Below are 17,944 nucleotides of genomic sequence, written 5' to 3'. Positions count from 1 at the left end.
GCGAAGAAGAAACGGCGAGCCGTGGAGCAAACGAGGCCCCGGGGCCCCTCCGCATTAAGGAGAGGACTTCCCTCCTCGTAAATATTCGGGTTTTAAAGATGGAAACTTCAGGCTTTTCTAATCTGGGAAAGAAAACACTCCGGACAGAGAGCATGAGCAGCTCCAGTTTTTCTGTTCTCTGGTGATAAATCTCTCCTTTATGGGCCGAGCCGGAGCGCCGCGATCAGGTTTGCTTTCCAAATGGCCCCGGCTATAAACAGACTTTATTTCACACAGTGTCTGAAGTGTGATTTAAGTTAGACTGCACTGTAAAACAACAACAAAAATCTGATTTCTGCTGCACAAACGTGACAAATCCTCCAGCTGGAATCTGTTTGGGTTGCTTGAAATGCTTTTTTATTCATATACAAGGTTCTGTTACAAATAAAGTATATCATAGGAAATTATCTACTGGTTTGGCTTCAGAAATACATTAACTTTATACTGGACTATATAACATGTAGGTCAGAAAGCACTGAAGCAGCTTTTCAGTGGTATAACATGGAGAAAAAACATGTTTTTAAAAAAATAATGAGTAAATGACAAAGTGTTTGGTTGGTTGGTCCCACTTTTGGTTTTTATCCGCGACGTTTAAAAAAGAAGAAAAATGAAAACGGGGGATTCCAAACGGTCCGAGTCCCAGTCAAAGCCAGACGCTGGATGCTAAATCCGCTCAGGAAGTCCTTCAGAGTTCAGAGAACCTCAGGAGGAAGTAAAGTCACCTCGGGTTAGAAGCCCCGCCCCCGTCCCGGGACGGCCTGGCCGTTTCCTGTCCGGTCCGGAGCGGCGGCTCAGTTGACCGTGGGAACCTGGTTCAAGCTGTACTCCTTGGCTTTGAGCCGCAGGTTGGCGATGCTGTTGGCCATGTTCATGCCCTGGGACGTGTTGGTGTTGGAGCAGGTGGGCGGGTAGGTCGCCATGGCGCTGTGGAGACACAACCAAGCGTTAGTGTCGCTTTGTGGTTAGCACAGCTAGCCTTTAGCCATCACTGACAATCAGATAAAATTCTCTAACTTCAGATTCGGACTATTTTGTGTCAGTTGTTTGACATTTGGAGCGTCTTGGCCACAGTTTTTATCTTCATCATCATCATCCTCAGCCTGACATTTGTCTCCATTTTGATTCTCCTTCACTGCCGTCAGGCTGCAGCTCTGATTGGTTCAGAAGAAACTGGAACAAACGAGCATTTAAACCCGTTTCTGCTCTGATGCAGGCCAACAATAATTTCACGTCTCTAAATCATCAACACATCAAGTCAATAATGATCTAACAGGACAGAAACAATTCAAATCAAATAAACTTTAACCATTTCTAGTGACGGTTTGAAGTGTGCGTTATTCTAACGCCGCTCCTCTGGCCAGGGTGGGAGTCGCCATAGCAACCGTGGTTACTATGGCGACTCCCACTGCATTGTTGGAATATTCAAAGGAAATGGCTTCCAGACCGTCTCTCCTGCTTCTCTTTAATGGAGCCCTGATCGAGTCGCTCCGGTCCGGCCTCGGGAGAATCCTCGGTTTGATGAAACACGTCTGGCTGCTTCTAACAGAGCTCACTGTAAACCACCAGAGTGGCAAAAGAGCTGCGGGGTCACGGGGTCACCGCCGGATTTAATACGCTTCGTTTTCACATTATCACCTCATCAGGACGGAGGCCGATCGCCCCGACACGCAGAGAGAGAGAGAGAGGTGTTTACATTGAACACAATTATTCTGGAGCGGGAAGGAACCGGAACCGGTTCTGGTCCTGATTTATGATCCACAAACAACAGAGAGAAACTGGATCTGACAATCCAGCAGAGTGAAGACGAGCCGTTTGTTTGTGTGGAGATGAAGCTGCTGGCGCAGTCGGCCGCGGCGGCGAGGCGTCCTTCGGCTCAGGAAGCAGAGAAAATTAAATAAATATGTGACGTAAAAGTCAAGCAGGGAAAAGTTTCTCCATGTTTTCTACATAAATCCTGACACAAGCAGCTGCAGGACGTCCAACTCATAGAAAACTAGTCCTGCTCAGTGGAAGGATACGCAGAGAAACACTGATGTTTTCTGGATAACAAAATAGACCCTACACATTAATACAGACTTTTCTTAAAAATCTAAAACCAAATGAATCTCAAATAAATCAGATTTTTATAATGCTTACTCTGTTTCTGTGTAGGACCTATTTTCTTAGCCAAAGAACGGCAGTCGTTTTGATGAACGTATTCTTCCACTGGTCAGAAGAGTTTGTTTCAGACTCTGGGAATTATTCCTGTAAAGATTTAAAATCTGTAGTTTTCCAGGTTTTTTCCGAGGTTTTCCGTTGAGCTAATCGTTTAATCCAGAACCGAGGGCGTTCTCCGGTTCCAGCAGACGGAGGAAGAATAAATAAATAAGTCATGTTAAAGTAGTGACCTGTAAATATGAGTAAACCTCTATAAGGAGCAGCTGCTGAGGAACCTGATTGGTGGAAGGATACGTTGGTGAGAAAAGATTTAATTCAATTTCATTTATCAATTAAATCCTGAATTTTTCCTAAATGTTTCAGTCGCCTGAGATGTTGAGGATTTTTACGCTTCTTCACTTTCACACCAGTCGGTTATTTTAATAGTTTTAAACTGAATTATGGGACTCTTCACGCTGGCTGCTCGCCGTATCCTTCCGCTGCTCAGACCGGATCTCCTTCTCTGTGTTCATTAAAAACCTTTAATCAGAGAAATGATGGAAACCGAAAACCTGTCAGTTTTATCTAAAAGCTGAAGGAGTCCGAACTGGATCAGAACCAGACCAGAACCGGATCAGAACCGTGTCAGAACCAGGTCAGAACTGGGTCAGAACCGGACCAGAACCAGGTCAGAACCGGACCAGAACCAGGTCAGAACCGGACCAGAACCAGATCTAACTGCACATTCAGCAGCACAGTGATGCTATTAAAGCCTCTCAGTCGGTGAAGATTCACAGATTCTGAATAAAAGCAGAATAAACTACGGATGTTTTTCTCTAACAGGTTCAGTCGACGTTTCCTTCTGGTTTTAATCAGCAGGTGAAACCAGGTCTGGTTTTAATCAGCAGGTGAAACCAGGTCTGGTTTTAATCAGCAGGTGAAACCAGGTCTGGTTTTAATCAGCAGGTGAAACCAGGTCTGGTTTAATCAGCAGGTGAAACCAGGTCTGGGTTTAATCAGCAGGTGAAACCAGGTCTGGGTTTAATCAGCAGGTGAAACCAGGTCTGGGTTTAATCAGCAGGTGAAACCAGGTCTGGTTTTAATCAGCAGGTGAAACCAGGTCTGGTTTTAATCAGCAGGTGAAACCAGGTCTGGTTTTAATCAGCAGGTGAAACCAGGTCTGGTTTAATCAGCAGGTGAAACCAGGTCTGGGTTTAATCAGCAGGTGAAACCAGGTCTGGTTTAATCAGCAGGTGAAACCAGGTCTGGGTTTAATCAGCAGGTGAAACCAGGTCTGGTTTAATCAGCAGGTGAAACCAGGTCTGGTTTAATCAGCAGGTGAAACCAGGTCTGGTTTAATCAGCAGGTGAAACCAGGTCTGGTTTAATCAGCAGGTGAAACCAGGTCTGGTTTAATCAGCAGGTGAAACCAGGTCTGGTTTTAATCAGCAGGTGAAACCAGGTCTGGTTTAATCAGCAGGTGATACCAGGTCTGGTTTAATCAGCAGGTGAAACCAGGTCTGGTTTAATCAGCAGGTGAAACCAGGTCTGGTTTAATCAGCAGGTGAAACCAGGTCTGGTTTAATCAGCAGGTGAAACCAGGTCTGGTTTAATCAGCAGGTGAAACCAGGTCTGGGTTTAATCAGCAGGTGAAACCAGGTCTGGTTTAATCAGCAGGTGAAACCAGGTCTGGGTTTACACTGAATTATTTTCAGTCAGTTGGTTTGAGTGGAGATGAAACCAGAGTTCAAATATAAAAACCTTTAACAGTGATCAGACTCTGTGGTTTTAAAGTCCTGATGATGATGAGTTAAAATATTAATTATTTATAAAACCGACACCAACAAGATGCTAAACTTATTTCACAAACTAAAAGCTTTAGTTTAGTTCTCTAATAGTTACTACTTCATCTGTGTAATATTAAGACTTTATTCTTGTAATACGATTATTTTCATATTTCTAAGACTTTATTCAGGTAACATTATATTAAAGATTATTGCAGAGAAAATAAACGCCACATAGTTTTACTTATTTAAGAATTTGCACAACTTTTTGACTTATATGCACAATTTTCTTTTTTGCAGTCATATTACTTTTGGTAGCTTTCAACATAATATTACAACTTTATTCTCACAATATACATTTTTCTCACAATATTCTACGTTTATTCTCGTTATTTACAGAAATATTCTCCTAATCTGACCGTAATGTTGCAACACCTGGACTGAGTCCCAGATACAGGCAGGTGGATATCGACGCCTGTTCTGCTCATCTTTATGAACTTCGTTATGAATAAAGCTTACAGTCGGTTTGGCAACAAACCTTTTGGCCTTTATAATTCAGACAAAGTCAAACAGTTTGGTTCTGAAGTGGCATTGAGACTCTTCCTGCACATTAAAGACTGATGGTGTAGCGTTTCAGCGTTTTTATAGAAATAGTTTCTGTGAGCTGCAGCTGCGTTCAGACGGATCAGAGGAGATGAAGACATGAGGAGGAATGAGGAGCATGTTGAGGCGGCGGAGCGGGAGGAAATGAAACGATAACAGAGCGAGACGCCGCCGCAGCTACTGAAGCATCAGCTCAGCCTCTTCAGCCCAGAGATGTTCTGCAGAACCAGAACCAAGATGTTCTGCAGAACATTTACTGAACTTCTTCATGCTTCACATTTCTCCGACTCCTGCAGCGACGCTTGATAAGAAAACACACAAACGATTTCCATTTTCTTTACACACAATGTGATGTTTAAGACTCATCAGACCAAAACTGGTGTAGAACTTGACTTTCATCCTCAGACCTGAGCAAAGAAAATGTTTGTTCATCACTAAATGCTGAGAGAACATTTATAAAATTACTGGAACAAACTAAAGTTTTTATTTTGTTTTATCAAATCTTTCTCTTTTCCTGGAAATGTTGTATTTAGTTAGTCAGATTAACTTAGCCGTTAAGCTAATAACAATAACATGCTACTAGCCAAAGCATTGATGAGACTGTGAGGCTAATTGTTAGCTTATGTATTTACTCTAAAGGTTTTAACTTGGAGATCACATCAAACTGAATTTAATCAGATTCACTTGAAGATTGAAAATAGTTGGTTTTTCCTCACTTTAAGCTCCATGTCCAGGCTAACTGGCTAACTGGCTAACTGTCTGCAGCCATTTTATTAAGCTAATAGCAACATGCGGTGGTGTTCAAAATAAAACCACTTCTTACATTTTTTGATAACGAACGGACTGTCAGAGTCTTTGAACTCAAAACTGAATTATGAAATCTTTAAGATTCTCCACAGACCACCAGAACAAAAAAACGTTTTTTTTATCCCTACATGCCGAGGAAATGTTTATAAAATCATTAAAACTAACTCAACTTTTAATTTTGCTTAATCAAATATTTTTCAGTTACTGGAAACAAAATTTATTATGAACAAAATAGAGATCAATTTAGCCGTTAAGCTAATTAGCAATAACATGCTAGTAGCCAAAGCATGGATGATACTCTGTGCTAACAGTTAGCTTATATATTTATTGATCCATCAAATCCAATCAGATCTTAACAGATTTTCTTTGAGGAATAAAAATATTTTTTTCTGGTTTTTATCAACAGTAACCAGGCTAGCTATCTTTAGCTGCTTTAGCTGCTTTAGCGTGCTAACAGCAGCACACAGTGGTGTTCAAATAAACCACAGTGCTTGCAATGACTAGTTTTTCACAACTTTTTGTATTCTGAATAAAGCATGAAGAAAAATGATGATATGTTCCTAATTTGCAGAAAAGAGGACAGGAAAGTTTGTCTGTTCAGAAAATGTGCAGCATCAGCAGTTTCACCAAAAACAGCGACTGATGTGGGACGGACATTACTTTAAACACAACCACACTCATGAGCATTTATGCTTTCAAACTCAGCATCAACATATGAATTAGTGATAAAAACGTAAAGTGAGCAGCTTGTTGCTGCAGCTGATGAGTTTTGGATACATACTGCAGCCATGTTGAATTCTGAAGTTGGAAACCTTTGACTTTCCAGCACTAACGAAGGCGTCGCCATTTTCTCATTGGTGAGTCCTGGTTGTACTGGCATTACTTTTGGCTGATCACTGGTCAGACTGGGAGCTTTCTCTGTCTCCCAGTTAAACTCCAGAGTTAGCTTGAGCCCAGCTACCGGCTAACAGAATATATCTGGATCCCTGTTGAGATCATCCGGTTCGGTCTGATGAGGTAAGTCGGATATAAAAGAGGTTTCTCAACAGTAAAGACCTCAAAATCCAACATGAGCGTAAAAATCATTCAATTAGCATCCCTGTCAGTTTGCATTTTATTAAATCTCTCCAACAACCACCAGTAAACACATTGTTTGATGCTTAAAGTCCAATAAACAGACCCTGTTGGGGTTTACGACAACTGGGAGCCATTAGCTGCAAAGATAAAGCTTCTAATTTAGTTTTTAACTGCAGTGTACTGAAGTACAGCACCAGGGAAGAATCACAGCTTTGGGTCGACTCGGGTTGAAGAAGCAGACTGTACCTGTAGGGGGCAGCGCTGCCCCAGGACAGGTAGTCGTTGGGGCGCGGCGCGGGGCGTGGCACGATGGGCTGCTCCACCGCCGTGACTTCTCCTGAGTAAGACTTGAGCAGCGAGGCGTTTTTGCTGGCCAGCATGGCTCGCTCATTCCTGCGAAACTTGGCTCTCCTGTTCTGGAACCAGACCTGGAACGACAGGAAGACACCAGGAGTGAGACCAACCGCGCATCGCAAGCCGACCACGAGCAAAACGGCTGGATAGAACGCCCCAAAACACAGCAGCCACAAGACAAAACTGGGATCATGGCTTCAAAGCATCCTCACAATATTTCTATGTTCTGCTTTTTACCTTGTGGGCAAATAAATTGAAAAATAAACTTTAAGTGACTCAACATTTTCAAAAAAACGCTGTTTTCTCATCATTGTTCCAAAAACTTTCAGTGAAGAAGAAAAGGTTCAAGAAACTCGGCTGCTTTCTATAAATCCCAAACTGAGGACTTTCCTCTTTCAGCAGCTTATCTTGACAATCACAAGATTAACTTCAGGGATGTTTCAGGACTAAAGTTGGAGATTTTGACATAATCTTTAGTTTCATTTTATTTTTGAATCCTATAAAAGCTGTGAGGGCTGGAAATGTGCACCACCCACCCCTTAAAAAGTAGCTAAAAAGTTAGCATCACTCACCCTAGAGCACCAATCATAAAGTTCCGCTAACGCTAACGCGCTACACCAACACAGTATTTAGAGAAAGCTAAGACTAATGGGCAATAAAGTTTCTTTACAAAGAGAAATGGAGGAGAGGAAACAGAACTTTTTGTTACTCACTTCAAAATAAGAGCATAAATATATAAACATTCAACTACATGAAGGATTCTTAAAAGTTAATAACCAAAACCAAAACTTTATTCAGCTGAAAGTTCATAGAGCATCCAACTAAATCAGTGCTTTGGGATTGATCTGGACAAATTAATTTAGGGGAAGCTAAGTGTGCTAAAGACTTTCAGAGTTAGCAAACTGCTAAAGCACTAAAGGAAACATTAGCTCTCTACTAGCAGATGAGTGGAAGTGTTTCCACCCTGATGATGGATGAGGAGCCATGAATTCTCTGATTCTCTGAGCTAGCATGAAATGCTGCAGCTAACATCCTGAGGACTCCCCACCGGGTTACAGCGCTGGATATCTTTTACTTTCTGCAGTAGTTTCAGGCTCAGCCAGCCGCTTTTTGGCTTCAATGGGAGAAACGGATCAGAAACGCGCAGAAAGGAGCAGCAGGCCAAGCGGCCCAGACGGAGTCCCAGCGCCCGGTCGGATCCTGGCCCCAACACAACAGCCTTTTCATATCTGGTTCCCGGGATTTCGCTCATTATCTGCAGTTAAATTCAGCCGCAGAGACCAGAGCCATCTAGGAGTTTAAATCATGACATGTGAGGAGGTTTCTTCCTCCTCCTCCAGGCCTCATCAGCCCGGCTGCCTCCGTCCTCGGCGAAAGGCGATGACTCAAAGCGCGGAGTGGGGGGGCCGGGATGTTGTTTCTTGCTGTGAAATCAAATCCATTATTAGAAGCTGCCGGCGCTCACAGGGCCTCGCTGACGCACAGCCTCTGGAATGAGTCTCTTTTATCAAAGGATTTCTGCACATTAATCACAGATGTGCAGCTCCGCTCGCGCCAACATCACCATTTCCTCCGTTTCCCCGCAGAAGAAAAACTTTCAGTGAGCTGTGAGAGAGGAGGTAGAGTTTATCTGCAGCTTCAGACCAACAGGAGGGCTGGCTGGTTGTTTTCCTGCTTTATTGGATGCAACCTTAATGCGTTTAAAACAACAGTTGCAGGAACGTTTTCTGCAGAGCTGTTTTCCCAACATGTGTTCGTCGCCTATAAAATCTGTTTTGCTCCTCGCACGATTGCCGCAGCTGCAGCCGAATGAGTCACAAAACTCTCCTGACATTTGGATCTTAAAAGTCAAAATAATTCACAAAATAAGCCTGGAAGGGTCTGGAAACGAACAGGAACGTTAAGGGCTTGTTTTCAGAGGAGGAAACGTGTTGATATGAAAACATCTGACACTAAAACCAGAGAGAGCGACTAGATTTCTACAGTAAACATCACGAAACGGCCTGCAGAAAAGGAGGAAAATATTCTGCTATTGTTTATTTTGTTTCTACTATTTAAGTAAAAAGTGATAAGTGATCAGCAGCTGATCAGAAATGTGAGGAATCGGTTTAGTTTAGTTCCTGGATCCTGTCAGTTTGGAGCCGATTTGAGATCAACGTGTTCAAATCAGCACCTCAAATATTCTCCCTTCAAATCGATTCAAACTGATTCAGCGATTACGATTTTCACCGTCACGGCAGAGAGGCTCGATTATTTCACCAGGTATCCCTCCACCAATCAGGTGCAGGATTCTGTTTCTGTTTTTAGATAAACTCCAGATGAAACTGTCAGATTTTCACAGTTTCACTTGTTTCTCTGAAGAAAAAGATAAAACAGGAAAAATATTTAAAATCTAATTAACACAGAAAAGGAGATCCGGTCTCAGCAGAGGAGGGATACGATGAGAGGCAGCATGGAAATAAGCCCATAACGATGACGTCATTCGGTTTAAAACTATTAAAATAACCGACTGGTGTGAAAGTGAAGAAGCGTAAAAATCCTCAACATCTCAGGCGACTGAAACATTTAGGAAAAATTCAGGATTTAATTGATAAATGAAATTGAATTAAATCTTTTCTCACCAACGTATCCTTCCACCAATCAGGTTCCTCAGCAGCTGCTCCTTATAGAGGTTTACTCATATTTACAGGTCACTACTTTAACATGACTTATTTATTTATTCTTCCTCCGTCTGCTGGAACCGGAGAACGCCCTCGGTTCTGGATTAAACGATTAGCTCAACGGAAAACCTCGGAAAAAACCTGGAAAACTACAGATTTTAAATCTTTACAGGAATAATTCCCAGAGTCTGAAACAAACTCTTCTGACCAGTGGAAGAATACGTTCATCAAAACGACTGCCGTTCTTTGGCTAAGAAAATAGGTCCTACACAGAAACAGAGTAAGCATTATAAAAATCTGATTTATTTGAGATTCATTTGGTTTTAGATTTTTAAGAAAAGTCTGTATTAATGTGTAGGGTCTATTTTGTTATCCAGAAAACATCAGTGTTTCTCTGCGTATCCTTCCACTGAGCAGGACTAGTTTTCTATGAGTTGGACGTCCTGCAGCTGCTTGTGTCAGGATTTATGTAGAAAACATGGAGAAACTTTTCACTGCTTGACTTTTACGTCACATATTTATTTAATTTTCTCTGCTTCCTGAGCCGAAGGACGCCTCGACGCCGCGGCCGACTGCGCCAGCAGCTTCATCTCCACACAAACAAACAAACTCCAGCAGGAGCAGAAAGAGGAGCAGCTTTCTCAGGAAAAACTCAGATTTCCAACAAGTTCAACAGAGCTCAAAACAAAACGCGGAGCAGCGAAAGGAAACATTTAAAGTGATACCAAAAATGGAGCCAGAAGAAAAGACAAATACAAAAACAAAGCTGTGTTAAAATCTTTAACAATTTTTACTCAGACTGATCTGTTTTTAGAAAAAGAAATCTACATTTTATTATATATCCTTCCAACAATCGCCTGAGAAAATAGTGCCTCAGTCACTGCATTATTCCAGATTTCCAACCCAACGATTGGTGGAAGAATACGTGGCAAAGTCACCATCAACAGTGTAGAAACACAGGCGTTATTTGGCTGACAAAGTAGTGCCAAATTCAATTAATATCTGATTAAAAAATCCTCAGTTAATTAATTACATTGGTTTGAAAAGTTTTATCCATTAATCTTTTTTCATACATACAAAGGTTCCGACTGGAACCGTTTCCGGTACGCCCGTAAATCGGACGCACAGGTACATCCGCTAACAGCAGCGGTGATAAAGCTGCTTTTCTCGGTTCATTTCTGCTTCTAAACGATCTGATTGGACTCTGGACATGACAAATATTTGTTGTGTTCAAGTTGTGCTGAAAGCAGTTAGCCTATCAGTGAAACTATGCTATCCTAAAATAGCATCAATGCTAACATGTAGCAGCTAACACTAATGTTAGCGTCAGGAAACCTGATGGCTGAAGAATAGATTAAAAATTAACAAATATCTTTGTTGTTGAGCTCGTATGTCTGTTTTTCCAATAATTTAGCAGGAAATGTGGTGTTTTATTTTAAATAACTGGTAATTTTGTGGATTAATTGTGATTAATTAATTGCAGAAGCTGCCGATAAACATTAATGGAGTCCCTCAGCGGAGTCAGGATGAGATCTGGCCGCAGCGCCTCATGTGCTGCACTTTATCTGAGAACCGCCGGGGGAAATTACACATCATTACATCCAGTGTTCTGATCGCATCCAGTCCTCACACACACACACACACACACACACACACACACACACACACACACCGCCAGATCCATGCAGAAGATAGAAACCTGGTGTGGCGGCAGGCGGCGTCTCTAATGAACCACAAACCTCTTATCGTTTCCCTGATGACAAATCTAAACATGTTAATCACTTTCAGCCACTGAGCCGCGTTATTAGCTAAATACATTTATCTGGGGAGTGTCGGGGCTTAAAGCGAACCAGACCGGTGATTTCAGAATAAAAGCCTCACCTGGACGCGGGCCTCGGTGAGGTTGACCCGGCGGGCCAGGTCCTCCCTGACGAAGGCGTCCGGATAGTGCGTCCGCTCGAAGACCCGCTCCAGCGCCTGCAGCTGGCTGCTGTTGAAGGTGGTCCGGTTCCGGCGCTGCTTCCGCTTCTTCTTCTCCTCCGTGTTCATCTGCTCGTCTGCAGGAGGAAGAGACGGTTACCATGGAGATCATCAAGCGTCTCCGATCAGGTTGAACCGCAAACTGTCCTGTTGTATCTGAATAATTACTCAGTTTTATTGTTGCAGAATTTCAGATTTTTCCAAACGTCTCACCCAAAATATTTCTGATCAACTTGAAGCAAAAGTGAAAAGAATTAAAAACCATTTTAAATCTGTTTCATCTTTGCTCATTCCGTAAAATCACAAAGAACCAAAATAAACGGAACTGGACATTCAGGGATGATTTTGGTGAGGACACTCATCAGAATCTCGACTGTTTGAGTTTTTATGATGACAAATTACGTTGTACAAATAAACTGTATTCATTGATCATGTTTAAAATATGGATATAAAGCAGCAATTGCTGCTTTGTTTCACTGATTAATTGCACTGAATTTGACGTGTTGGTTTATGAATAGGAAAAAAAATCTGTTTTTGTCAAATTTTCTGTTTTTATTTTATTTTTAATCCCAAAAGCTAAATTTCCTGCAGATGCTTATCAAATATTCTAAGGTGTCTTTTATCTGAAGGTTGTGAAACATTAAACCGGGTTTTATTCAGCGGAACCGAGAAGAGAACCGGCTCTTTACATGGTAAAAAAAAGAACCCATAAATGTTTATTTCAAGCAACAGAACCAGATTTAATCTGATCTATTGGATCCCGCTTTGCTGTTATAGCGGAGTCATTATTTCTATAAGACAAATCAAACTCGTCTTAATTCGCTGTTAAATGAAACAACCTCCAGAACCGAACCGAACCTCCTGGTGAACGTTCCTGCAGAGGAACCGGAGCCTGCGGCTCCACAACAAAACCACAAAACAAGACTTTCACCAGAGACGCGGCGTAAAGAGTCCTAATTACAAACAGGCAGGAACCCGGAACCCGTCCAGCTGCGGCCCAGAACAGCTTCACCGAACCGAATCTGTTCATCGGGTCCAAACTCAGCCGGACTGACCGGATCTAAACAGGAAGAACCTCCAAAACTTCCGCTGATTTCTCAAAATATTTATTTGTAAAAGTTTATAAACTCATAAAATAAATACAGATGTATCATTTATGAAGTTTTTGTATCCAGCGTAAAAATAAAAGAGCTGCAGCCGCGAGTTTCTAAAATATGAATTAAATTATTATAAACTTCACGTAGCGAGAAATTGTTTTAAAAATATTTAGAGTATTTTGTTAGAAATAAAAACCTGGTTAACTAAATTAGGAATTTTGAAAAATATTTTAATTTGGAAAATTCTTTACATTTTTCATTTTGTCATTTTTTTCTCAACAATTTTATTTGTTTTATTTGACTAATTATTCAGAAACATTTCAGGTCTGATTTTGTTAATAAAAATAAATTTAAAGACTTTGATATTAAATCATTTTGGTTTTTACCACAAATTTAGTGTAAAATAAATTATACTAATTGGGATATGAGTGAAAAATTATATCAAAGTTGCTGAGAAGTTTTAGAGAAAAGAGACTGATGAGTTCAGAGGGAACACACACACAGACACAGACACACACACACACACACACACACACACACACACACACACACACACACACACACACACACACACACACACACACACACTGTGTCATCGGCTGCCTGTTTGTTTTGCAGTCAGCAGGTTGAACTCAGAGCTGATTTGTTGTTTTCAGGTTTCCTCTCATTTTTATCAGAATAAAGTTTTAGCTTTTAGCAGGATAAAGTTTCATATGACGGATTTTCCTCAGGAACCTGAACGTCTCTTCAGGCTCAGCGTTTAAATCCGAACCGCTTTACGGATCAGAACCAAAACATTTTCTCCAAACGTTGTTTCAAGATTTAACTCAAATATTTTTTTCTTGTTTGTTTTTTCTTTTTACAATTTTGCTGTAGTATTTGTCTGTCGGGTGATTAATTTCTCGCTGACCTTTGACCTTTAACAGAAAGCTGCATATAGATTATTATAGATGTAAGGGAATATTCTCGGTCCTGATTTAGTGGCTGCTGTTCTGGTTCTGATCTGATCCAATCGGCTCCAGATGAAACTGAACTGATTTGTTTTCCTTCAGCTAATCAGGCTTTGACCTCTGGGGTTTATCTGGTGACCCCTGGCCGGGGGCCCGGGGCCCCTGCGCTGAAAACCAACAGATTAGAGAAATGAAAACATCATTTCCTTCAGCTGCGTTCCAGTCAGAGGCAGCTGGGTTCTGCAGAACTTCTGGATCAGAACATTTTCCTCTGAAGGAAAACCAGCAGCAGGTTTCATCTTCACCAAAAATGATCTGATTATTTTCTAAAATCACCTGATTTACAACAAAACTGGAGTTAAAATGAAAAAATCTCCTTCAGGTTCTATAAAAATATGAATATTATTATTTTGGTCAAATTATGTCTAAAAATAACCAAGATCTGAATTAAAAGGAAATAAACAATTTTATATATTTCTGGTTCTGTTTGGCAGATTTTTGTTATCAGTCATTTTTTTAAATAATTCAACAGGAAATTAATTTGACTGTTTTTCTGGATTCAGAAACTAAAACAGATTTTATTTTCCTTCAGCTCAATTTGTCATTTTTACACAAAATATCAACATTTAAAATCATCATAAACTCTAACTAATTTAAAATAATTATTTATTAAATCTAAAACTGTTTTAGTTCAGAAAAAAGGGGAAATTGTTTTTTTTATTTTACTTCTATTATTTCTTCATATTTTGGGGTAAAAACTTTTACTCATAATTCTCAGTTTTTGTTTTTTTCTACTAAACGCAGAAAAAGCTAAAAATAAATGTCCTGCCTCTGAATTACGCAGTTTGAGGCTAAAACTCAGCGGAGGTTTGATGTGCGGCAAAGTGACGCTGCAGCGGCAGAATGAGCCGCAAAATGAGCGGCAGATTGCTGCTCAGTGGAAAACTGTCCAATCTGCCACATGGAGGTTTATGAGCTTTTAGTCTTTTTTACAAAAACGATTATAGCAATAAAAACTAAGAAGTAATAATATGTTATTGAATTAATTAAAATGTTTTAATTTGATATTTTTTGATAAATCTCAGCATCTTTCTTTTGTTTTGGCCTTAAAATTTGCACGAGAAGGAAAAACAGAATAAAACAATTACAAATATAATTTAAAAATATATTTCAAATATTAATGTCATTGTTTGTATTTTGGCTGCAAATATTTGAAACTGAAAAGTTTGCGTCGTTTTCATGACGCAGCGGCTGAGCGGCACTTTGACTGGCTTCAAACAAAGCCATCCTCATCCTCATCTTCATCACGTGTGACTGCATGGCGTCATTTAAAAGTTTCTCCTGTCATCAATCCAGAACCGGAACCAGAACCAGAAGTGATATGACAGGATTAAATTATTTAATCGGCCTAAAAACATCCATCTGTTGCATTTATAAGTAAATATATGAAAAAAGCATAACTTATCCCGCAACAATAAATAGTTGTCTAATTTTCCTGATGACGAAAATCCAGTTTTTTAATTTAATTTATTTATTTTGTCATAAATGAAGAGCGGCTCTGATTGGCTGATCTGTGGCTGGACACGCGCGCTAATTATGACAGATGATTGGCTCGGATCATCTGAGAGTGTTTGACAGGCTGAAAATAAGCGTGAATTAACGACGTGACCCGCGCACTTCCTGCCGCACAGCTCTGCGCTTTTCCCCCCTTTAGAGAAATAACAAAAACAGTCATTAAAACCAAAGCGGTTCCGTCAACTGGCGCAAAAGGAGAGGAGGAGAGGCGGTTTATTTACTCTTTCTGCGGTGCGCAGAGGAGGCCGAGCGGCGCGGCGGTTTGCGCCTTTAATGAGGAAGTTCTGGCGCTTTAATGCGCTTTTTACGCACAAAATGATGGAACATTTAACTCCTTCCTCCCTCTGAAGTAAATAAACACCTGATCAGAGTTTTAACAGGAACTGAGGGAAAACTCCGCAGCTCTGCGCCAATCAGGCCGCGCTCCGTCATCATGTGACTCATATTTTCTGAGTTATTATGTTGTTTTTTGTCTGCAGAGGAAACCTGCAGCGTAAATGCGGCCTGGTTGAGGTCAGCGGCGCAGATTTATGGCCCGGAGCCTCCCGCCCTCTCCGGGTCCACCAGCGCGCCGCGCGGACTTCAAAGCCCGGCTGAGGAGTAATGGCGGCTCTGCGGGGAGCCCGTCAGGATGATGCATGGCCAGGGCGCGCGCGCGCGACTCCGCGGGCACGTGATGAAAACAGATGAGTTTAGTTTGCGGCTGACAGTCGGACTCCATCTGCGCACACTTACTCTCCTGCTGGGTGGTGTCGCTGCCGCTGGTCAGCCCCGGGGACTCCAGCATGCTCCGCCCGGGCTCCCCGACGCCCTCGTCGGCCTGGGTTCCCACCATCTCCCCGGCCTCCTCCAGGTCCAGCAGGTGGCTCACCGAGAAGTTCTTCTTGGCCTGCAGGTTGTCCAGGTTCGCCGTGATGGGACTCTCCAGCCGGTTCGAGATGGCGGCCTGCCGGTCCATTACGTGCGCATAGCTGGAAGTCATGGCGCAAACGCAGGAGAAGCGGAAAAGGCGCAGCGCTCAGGAGGATCACAGCGAGCAGATCCCCGGAAAGCAGCCGCACTCAGACTGGGCTCCGCGGAGCTGTTCACATCCAGAGGAGCCGCGGAGAGCCCGAACCGAGTCCCGAACCGAGTCCCGATCAAACCCAGAGCGACCAATCCATCCGGCGGCGCGGCGCGGCAGAGGGGAGGAGAGGAGGGAAGCTGGAGGAGGAGAGGAATCACAAGTTCTGCTCCGAGTTGGACCGAGTCACATCTGAGCAGGAAGAGCTGCTGCTGCTGCGGGTGAAGGACGGCCAGATGCGCAAAACTGGCCGAGCTGCAGCCAAGAGGCGCGAGGAGGCAGGACTCTCTCTCTCTCTCTCTCTCTCCCTCTCTCTCTCTCCACCCCCTCCCCCCCTGCTCTGTTTTTAAATCTGTTATTTCTGACAGATTCTGCTGTCACTCAGCTGAAACGTAAATCACTAAAACAAAAACTACACCAGCAGCCATCATAGTTTTATTCACTTTTTTGCAGCCATTTTGTTTTCATTAAAGGTCCAGAAACTTCGGACCTTTGGAACAAGAAGATCCAACAAACAGGTTCAGTTCGGTCAAAACTAAAAAATCAGTTCCCAAAAGATTAGAAAGAATCAATAACAGTGATAATAAACCAGGAAGTCTTCATTTAACAAATATAAACTCGATGACTAAAAGAGAAATGATCCAATAAATCAATAATCACTCAGAACCTAAAATGACTCATAATTTCAGAACCAAAAAGAAGATTCAGGAATGTGACAATAAATATGATTTTCTAATGACAGAGGGAAAATGGAGGGTCAAGAATCGAGCGACATCTGAAAACAGAAACAAACAGAAACCAGGAAGCTGCTGAGGTCAGTAGACAGGAATAAAATGTTTTCTCTTTTTTTCATTTTTTTTGATGTCTAAATAACATTTTGAAAAACGTAAAACTTTTAGATTTGGATCCATATCTGTTTCTGTTTGTCATTGGTGGGAAGTGAACACCTCCGTTAATATGCTAATAGCGGAGCTAATGTTTCATTAGCATTCCTGCCCTGAAAACATTTAGCACACTTAGCTTTCTCTAACTATGTTCTTTTCTAAAGCGTTAATTTTCTTGGCTGCTTTATAAAGGTTCAGTTTAATAAAATTTGACATGATTTTACGTTTTGGTTATAAAAGTAAAAGCAGAGTGAAAGGACGAGTCGTAGCTCAGGCTGTGGTTGAAATGAGTGTTGAAGGATTTTCTTCTGCTAAATGCCGTGTTGCTAAAGTGTTTTAGCATTAGCTTCCATTCCTCTAGGCTTTAAATGAACTATTAGCACTATTAGGTTCCCATCACTGCTGTGGAGGATTATAGATGTTTTATAAACTCTTCTTCTTCTGTCCTGATGCTTCCTGTCAAATCCGATCCGATCTGATCCTCAGAACTGGTTCCGGTTGTCGGTCCGACCTCTGGGTCTAAACCCATCCCTAGACACCCGGTTCAGGTCGGAGTCCAGGATTCATTCTCAGGTGAGACTCTCAGGTGTTTTCCAGCCAATCAGAGACAGTTTTCTCTCTCCATGTTTTAACAGTTCAGATGGAGAAAATCCAGATCCTGATCCTGAAGCTCGGAAGAAATCTTTCATTTGGGTATTAACTAGTTACATTTACTTGGGTAACTATTTTTTAAATCCACTTTTAGGAGTATTTTTACTACACTGTAAATGTTATTTTTACTTGGGTCATTTTATTATGAATATTTTTGCTCCAGATTTTACCCACAGAATGAAAAATGTTTTAACCAAACCTCAGTCACCTGCAGTTTGTGTTAAAGTTTTTCACTAAACTGATTTTTCTCCGTCTGTCGATGTGATTTTTAAATATTAATAAAGT

General features: G+C 41.6%; 1 protein-coding gene across 1 annotated transcript; it reads right to left on the bottom strand.

Moving 5' to 3' along the window:
• Positions 1 to 373: 373 nt before the first annotated feature.
• On the bottom strand, positions 374 to 16,433 carry prrx1b (paired related homeobox 1b). The gene is made up of 4 exons (XM_014997725.2): positions 15,797 to 16,433; positions 11,341 to 11,516; positions 6,692 to 6,873; positions 374 to 963 (listed from the first exon to the last, which is right to left on the bottom strand). Exons 1-4 carry the CDS (start codon positions 16,041 to 16,043, stop codon positions 831 to 833), a joined length of 738 nt encoding a protein of 245 aa, XP_014853211.1. The 5' UTR covers positions 16,044 to 16,433; the 3' UTR covers positions 374 to 830.
• Positions 16,434 to 17,944: the final 1,511 nt, after the last annotated feature.

Source organism: Poecilia mexicana, unplaced genomic scaffold (assembly GCF_051168715.1).
Source record: "Poecilia mexicana isolate PSO_F unplaced genomic scaffold, ASM5116871v1 scaffold_4, whole genome shotgun sequence".
Classification (NCBI taxonomy): domain Eukaryota; kingdom Metazoa; phylum Chordata; class Actinopteri; order Cyprinodontiformes; family Poeciliidae; genus Poecilia; species Poecilia mexicana.
Note: the sequence above shows the minus strand (reverse complement) of the source record. Positions and strands in the feature narration are given on the sequence as shown.

What these genes read in the sequence shown, in the direction of transcription:
- prrx1b (XM_014997725.2), bottom strand. Translation starts at nt 16,043, where the DNA reads ATGACTTCCAGCTATGCGCACGTAATGGACCGGCAGGCCGCCATCTCG. An exon ending in CGACACCACCCAGCAGGAGA is followed by an intron (nt 11,517 to 15,796) that starts GTAAGTGTGCGC and finishes TTCCTCCTGCAG; the next exon opens with ACGAGCAGATGAACACGGAG. An exon ending in TCACCGAGGCCCGCGTCCAG is followed by an intron (nt 6,874 to 11,340) that starts GTGAGGCTTTTA and finishes CTGTCGTTCCAG; the next exon opens with GTCTGGTTCCAGAACAGGAG.